Source organism: Mixophyes fleayi, chromosome 6, assembly GCF_038048845.1.
Source record: "Mixophyes fleayi isolate aMixFle1 chromosome 6, aMixFle1.hap1, whole genome shotgun sequence".
NCBI classification, from domain to species: domain Eukaryota; kingdom Metazoa; phylum Chordata; class Amphibia; order Anura; family Limnodynastidae; genus Mixophyes; species Mixophyes fleayi.
The window spans coordinates 52,734,584-52,742,165 of NC_134407.1; the positions used below are offsets into that span (position 1 = coordinate 52,734,584).

The 7,582-nt window shown below is 37.6% G+C and overlaps 1 protein-coding gene across 1 annotated transcript in view; it reads left to right on the forward strand.

Annotated features, from left to right (window-relative positions):
- The window catches only part of TLL2 (tolloid like 2), a 141,275-nt gene extending 138,046 nt beyond the window's left edge, over nucleotides 1-3,229 (forward strand). The window contains exon 21 of the mRNA XM_075216543.1: nucleotides 1,685-3,229. Coding sequence (XP_075072644.1) covers nucleotides 1,685-1,819 — 135 coding nt within the window. The 3' untranslated portion in view covers nucleotides 1,820-3,229. The remainder of the gene's footprint in view (nucleotides 1-1,684) is intronic.
- Nucleotides 3,230-7,582: the final 4,353 nt, after the last annotated feature.

Consider the following 7,582-nt stretch of genomic DNA (forward strand, 5'->3'; position numbering starts at 1 on the left):
CAAATAATATACATCATGAGATCTACTTATACTTAGAAGCTGGGGTTTCGTTCCCTTGATTTAGTTTGTGGTTCCAGGTCACGAGAGTCCTAAAAATGTGCCTATACACTTATTTGTAACTTTTACCTATTGTGTTGAAAACATGAAAAGGTGTGTTTGTGTGTGTGTGAAGGGATTATAATGCTTTTAAATATAGGCACAATCCTACTACTGCAGCAATGATGCAATTTTAACATGGATATATTGTATTTTTATTGATTTGAAAAAAACTCTGAGTGTCTGTTCACTGTCCAAGAGTTTTACGCAGCAGCTAAGGCTCATTATATGTAGTCTTTCTCTATTCCCTCATCCATGCTTAAAAAGCACTACCCGTTAATTAGTCAGAATACTGTCTACCTATAATTTGTAGCATAGACAATAGTGACAAGACGTTCAGATTTAAAGGAGCAACAGTAAAAATGATCTGCGCTTCCAACAATACAAAAACAATAAAAAGGCATTTTATGTAAACAATTTCCACAGAGATTGGCTTTCAGCTACACACATCTAAGTGTTATCTTTAGACATAAATGTAAACTATAAATGTATACATTCTTATATAAAATATAACATAATTTTTCAAGTACCATTATCTGTATCTCAACTAGTTTGGGAAAACAATGATGTTGCAACGCATAAGTTATAATTCTCTTGATTATTAATGTGCTACATGGTGCAGTTGGTTGAACTTCACTGACTCTGCACTGTATAAGTCCGTACAAATTTCTTTATTGTAAATTGATTATTATATGTGTTTTTAAGTCTGACTATGTTGGACCCTAAGACTGGACTGCTATGGACTCAGATCTGGAGCTATACCTACCAAATTCATCCCCTCTACCCTCTTCCCTTATATTTTACCCCCACTTATTTTATTATTATTATTATTATTATTATTATTATTATTATTATTATTATTATTATATTTACCATTTATTTATATAGCGCCACTAATTGCGCAGCGCTGTGCAGAGAACTCACTCACATCAGTCCCTGCCCCATTTCACCACCAGGAGTTCACTGGGGCTTGCTCTAATAGGTGATAAGAAATTGTTATCAGAGTTGAGTATTCATTCCAAACTTCTATATATCATTTAATCTTTAGGGACTATATTGCATGCTGTTCTCTTATCATTGAATGTGATGTCTTTTTCAATGTTTTCCACTTATTGTTATGATTTCGTTTTGTATGCTACATGCGTGGCTTTCAGTAAAAATTACATACAGAAAAAAAAAAAGAAAATCACACATTAACTCCATTACTTTGCATCATGTACATATCTGCTTAAAGGTTGAGTACACTTATCAGCATGGAGGCAGAGCTCTGGGCAGGCTGCAGCAGACCAAACCTCTTCCGTGCAGTCCTCTCTGCAATTCACCCAGACTAGGCCAGGGGCTAGCTTAGCACTAAATTCGGCTCTATTTTGTTGTAAACCTGCAGCTGCTGGGATCACATTAAAATTCTTGCAGCTATGACTAAGTAATCAAATAGAAGGTGCAAGTGAATAATCTTTAATGTACTTCTATGCATTACAGTATGTATAGCCACAGTAAGATATACATCTAGATATGATTACAGTTCTGTACAACACATGTATTTGTGTGTTTGTTTGATCACTTAAAACTATTTTTTGTTTTTCTTTAGCCTCCTGAAGAAATATTTTCAGCCGGGGACTCTCTCATGATTCGTTTCCACACAGACGATACCATCAATAAAAAAGGTTTCCATGCTCGATACACGAGTACCAAATTTCAGGATGCGCTTCATATGAGGAAATGACTGTAGTCCATGTTGATGTCTAGAACCATTTTTGTGTCTAAAATCAACATTTTATGGAGTTTTGAGAAAGTGAATTAAATGCTGTGCATGTCTCTGTTATTAATGTCTGAATGCAGTCTGTAAGATATTTGTATGAATAAGGATCCAAATTTTAATAGCATGCTCTTGTTTTGTGACAATGTACCAAGGACCAAATATTTTCGTGTTATAAATCCAACTTTGTTTATAGTCCTGTAAAGTGAATTGTTTAAAAGGGCTTATTCACCAATTTGTTACGTCCCGTTAAGCACCAGTTAGCTGAAACCCCAAATGGTCTGAATGGGAGGTTTAGGCTTTTCTGTATATTAGGAGTGGAACTTCAGGTACTGATGCCCACCCCTACAATATACACACTATTGAAATCTCTCAATTATGTGGTATTGTGATAAAGGGGAACTGGTGAAATTTTAAATGTTTGTCGCACAATCACTTATTTGATTTGAGGCCTTTCTCACAGTTGACCAAATTTAAAGGACATCAGGGATATTATAAAACTGTTCACTACAAGGCAAAAATTGGTCCATGAGGCAAAACCAGATGATTGGTGCAATGTTATATTTGTAAATAAGTTCTTAAATCACTTTGTTAGCACTGGGTGAATCTGAATGGATTTCGGTCTGATTTTCTTACATATTAAAATTACTGCTGATTTTTCAAGTTTGAAAATAGTGGTTTATCTTAAAGCACCAACAGCTGGTTTTGACCAAGTAAAAATACTTGACCATAAGGTATCATTTGTTATGTTGCAACAGTGGATGTTTTTCAATTCACACATTGATTTGCATCCTATGACTTAAAGGTTAATTTTGCAGTACTGCAAGTAACTGGCAATTATGTATATAGATGTGTGTATACTGCCATCTACGGGTGTGACATCAGTAGTGCTTTTTGAAGTTCTTCACAGTGAAAGTGCTGTATAGCTGACCTTTTTGTTTAATTTTTTGTAATTTACTTTATTATTTTTTTTAGTATGGTTTTGTACTTAAATTATGTAGCTATCGTCTCTCGCAAATGTAAATACAATATTTTAAATGATCTGATGTTAGCCTGTGCAATACCTAAGACTAATAAGCTTCTCACCCCCTTCCTTGCATCTGTTTTGGGGCCATCTTGTTTACTGGCTTTACTACCTAATGTTTGATGGGGGAGTGTGGAATCTTGTAATTAACAGAATATATTTTAGATTGCAAATTATCCCCACAAAATAAAAGCCTGTATTTTTATGGATTTAAATCTATTTTTTTTGTTGCTAGACTTCATTTCCATATTTTTCTGTCATGAAGGGAATTGCAATGCCATTTTTTTATTACTATATAACTGTTATTTCTTGCCATGTCATTAACAGAATGATAATAAAATATTTCAATGCCAGACTGGTTTAAGTATATCGTGGGTACCTCTCTTGCACATAGGCTTGAAATCTTGTTTCACAAAATAGTGTATACATGTGTGTATGTATATAGAATATAAATATGTTTCATTCTGTGTACGAGGAAGTGAAAGGGACATCATAAAACATAGTCCACATACTGTAAAAATGACAGTTACTAGTTCTTTGCTTTTTAAATGTCACACAAATTAATACATACATTATACAGTTATTCTGCTAACATAGATATAAAAACTAACGAAAAATGTAAAGGTGCTACTTTGATAGGTGGTCTATAATACTAGTGTTACTGTATTACCTCCCCCCCCCCCCCCCAAAACAGACAGTTACTATAAAATTAGGTAACATAGTATTTCTTTATTGGAAGTTGTTTCACAACACCTGGAGTGCCACAGGTTAGACAAGCCTGAAATAGACTATTGCCACTCCCAGGCGTGGGCTGGCAGGTTTCGGCCCGGGGGGCTCACAGGCAGCCTCTTCACATGACATATGATGTGGCCGCGTCATAATGACGCGGCCGCATCACCTGTCATGTGATGCGGTCGCCTGTGCGCTGACGCAGCCGCATCGCGTGATACGTTAATGCATCCACGGGGACGGGATGGGGGAGGCGGCCGGCCCGAACAGCTGTTAGACTAAGCGGCCCGGGTGCCCCCTGCCCCGCTGCCCCGCTGCCCCCCGGCCACTCCCTGGCTTTTCTCTTTACTATTGTAGCTAAACTAAGTGTAAGGCAAATGGAGAGGCCACAGCCTGTGTAAAGTGCATTTCTTTGAAGAATGCAACATAAACTCTATCTGCCTGTAACTATTCTAAATCCATCAATCTCTTTTCTGGACTATTCAGCCCCTTGGTATTGATGGAGACAGATTTAGCCTGGTAGTCATAAGTTATTTTCCACCACCTGAAAGCTTATCTACGCCCTGAATGGGAATAGTCTACTTTTTAAGTTTGAAGACTGCACCCTAAGGAGAGGAGGAGGCAGGATAGGATGAAGGAACAAAAACCCCATAGGCCAACATATTAAGATCAAGAAGATTTTTAACCCTTCCTGGTGTTCATGATGGCTAAAGTTGCTTCCAAGATCAGGAATATTTATTTGTGGTAGAGGAGGGGGGGGGGGTGCACCGGGGGTTGGTGACAATGATAAACACTGTGAACAATAGGCACAATTAGGTGAATAAGGAAAAGAAAAGTACACCTTAACTAAGCACCGTTCATCACTCAGAGACTTGATGTCTAGGATTCAGGGGCCTGGCATAGACCAGAAAAACAAAATCATACACCGTCACCTATGTGTTTTACAGAGTTCTGTGAATTAATCAAATGGCTCGCCATTCAGGTTCTCATGGTTTAGCTCAACCAAAGACCATTAACAAGAAAGAGAGCACCAAAGTTGAGAACCATATACAATCTTACAGATCAGTCTCTAGATTGAATAAGTGCTCTTGCTGTAATCTTTGTCCTGTAGGGGGAGTTAAGCAAGGAGAAACAAACAGACTATGGATAGAGAGAAAAACAAATGATAATACCTAAGCTGTCCACATTGATGTGGGAGCTTTTTGGTATAGCTCGGCACTCAATCGCCTTTTGCTGCTGACGTTCAAGAGTCCTATTCACCAGGGGAGCACTGCTATCTTTTCGTGTTTATTAGGTCTCGACTGTTTGCTATTTCTCTCCTTCTGCGGGATGCATAGATGGAAGCAAATGTGAGTGGTGGTCTTTCCATCTGTTTTGTTAATATGATTTTGTTTACTTGATTTTATTTATAAGATTTTATTTCTGAAATACATCAACATTTCAGCAAGATGAGCCTTGAGTGATCATAATAGTATTTCCTACATGCAAAAGGACATGAAATACATCTGAAGGAAGTATTCTTGATCTTATTGACAAAATACTGTGTATCATAAAAGGAGCCCTTTGATAATACTGCCCACCTCTGGGATTATCCAATCAAAGATGAAGAGGAGGAGTATTTAAACCTTAAAGACTCACAATTACATATCCCTGAGGAAGCCTCCCGTACCGCGTTGAAACTAGTGATGGAAAATCTAGTTCATTTTGAAGATTAGTTCATTCTGATCTAGTTCACACAAAAGATTAGTTCAAAAGATTAGTTCATTTCACTCATTTGACTCAGTAGTTCATTTCACTCATTTGACTCAGTAGTTCATTTCACTCATTTGACTCAGTAGTTCATTTCACTCATTTGACTCAGTAGTTCATTTAGTTCATTTAGCTCAGTTAGTTCAGTTAGATCACTAGCTCTGGAACACTGCTGAGAGAAGTGATTGGAGATATAGATCTAGTCTATTACACATACTGTAGGCATATCTACTACCTTATTAGATTAGTTATAGTCCTGTTAAAATGATCCGATAATTTTAATATGTCAGCTCATTTTTAATATTTAAAAAAGGGCAATCACTTATACAAAAACTAGTAGTGACACGTTGAGGTCTGCAAAGTTAATTACATTTTCATTATTATTTTTTACTTCCATAATATGCAAATGAAAAATACCCAAATTCAGAGTATTATAAAGTGTCACTTTTTTGCTTTTAAATACAGTAATTCGATTTTAAAAAAAACAACTTACCTTTGACCTAATCTTATTTTTCTAATTTCAACCATTAATGTCACTGAATGCACGCCAGTGCCATGATTAACAATGTGGCAGATGGGAGTACACGTCACTGGGGGCGGAGCAAAAATGGTGCAATTCACAAAGCCCCGCCCCTACACCCATACCTTGCTCCAAGAACTCCCAGATGTAACCAACATAATGTTGGCAATTATGACTAATCAGCTTCTGTCATTTATCTAGCAGAGTCTATAAAATGGCAGAAAATGATTGGTTGCTATGGGCAACGTTTTCACTTTATCTCTCTTGAAGGTTTAATACATCTCCCCTGTATATATGGTGCAGTAAACAGAATTACAGTATATATCATGCAGCAGTGCAGTGTGTCTTGAGCTGACAGGGAAGGGAATGTATCCTGTGACTCATGAGATAAATGATCTTAATGATTGAAATGATTCGGAGAGTGAAATGAACTAGATGAACTAATGAACTCCTGAGCCAGGAGAATGACTCATGGCTCATAGTGAACAGCTCCAGACTCTCACACAATGTCTGAGCACAGCAGTGCCACCTTTGGTAGTTTAGAGGTACTGACTCATGAGTATTAAATGAGAGCGCTGAATAGAAACTAAAGAGCCAGTGTGAATGAGACAGTGAGTGAGGCTGCTGGAGCTGCTCGGCTTTATCTCTAACTCCTCCCACTTGTTTTAGTTCCTGGTGAACTAATCTTTGCCAGAGCTGTGAACTAAATGATTTAGTTCATTTTGAAGATTAGTTCATTTGAACTAATCATTCGTGAACTACCAATCACTAGTTGAAACGCGCTGGAAAATTATCTATTTTGCACATTATAAAGACAGGACAAGTGCCTATCTAGACACCTACAACATAGCAGCTTCAGTTTTAACATCATCTAAGGTGACCCGCGCCGACTGAGCGCGAAGAAAACCTTACTGCCCATGGAATTCCGAGTCCTTCCTGGATTCCCAGATACCTACAATGGGCGCCCCCCCCTGCAAGAGGGAAGGTAAAAGGTTAACCATCCAGGAGAGAAGCCAAACCGCAACTCCACTAGTGGCTTCATCTATATGTAAGTTGAACTCTGCTATATAATACCAAACAAGAATATGGATCATGAGAAATACCATTTATAAACCACCAGAGATTCAGTCCAATGAACACTTTACATCATCTCTGACGACTTTTGGCAATAAGGAGAACTTTATCCATAGAAGTTTGCATAAAGGTGTGGACTTGATTGTTGCATCACACTTGGACTACATTGAACTGGTTTTATTGGGACCTTTTTTGTCTAAAGATGCAATTGATTTGATGTAATTGTCACAGAAATTATTTCTCGCTACTGTTGTCTATGGATATGGTGGAATGTGTTTATAGAGGTTCTGGCCGGAACCACTGTGATTTATATGTCCTAAAAAAATTTGTGTATAGCGTTTTGCATATAAATTGGACACTGAATCCTTCACAGAGATTAAGCATATCAATTCAGCACCAAGGGGTAACTCTTACCTTTTCCTGTTTTCATGATAGGGATAATATATAAACCATCATAGGCAGCACTATTTAAAATATCAATAATTAGAGGAGCGCCAAGGGGCACAGCCATAAATATTTCATATTGAGGATAGGGGTACTATCCATCCCCCACAGGCAGCACCCATATTATTGATCACCAAGATCTATCACATAGGACAGCGCTGGATCTTCTCTTGGCAATTTGGGAAGAAGT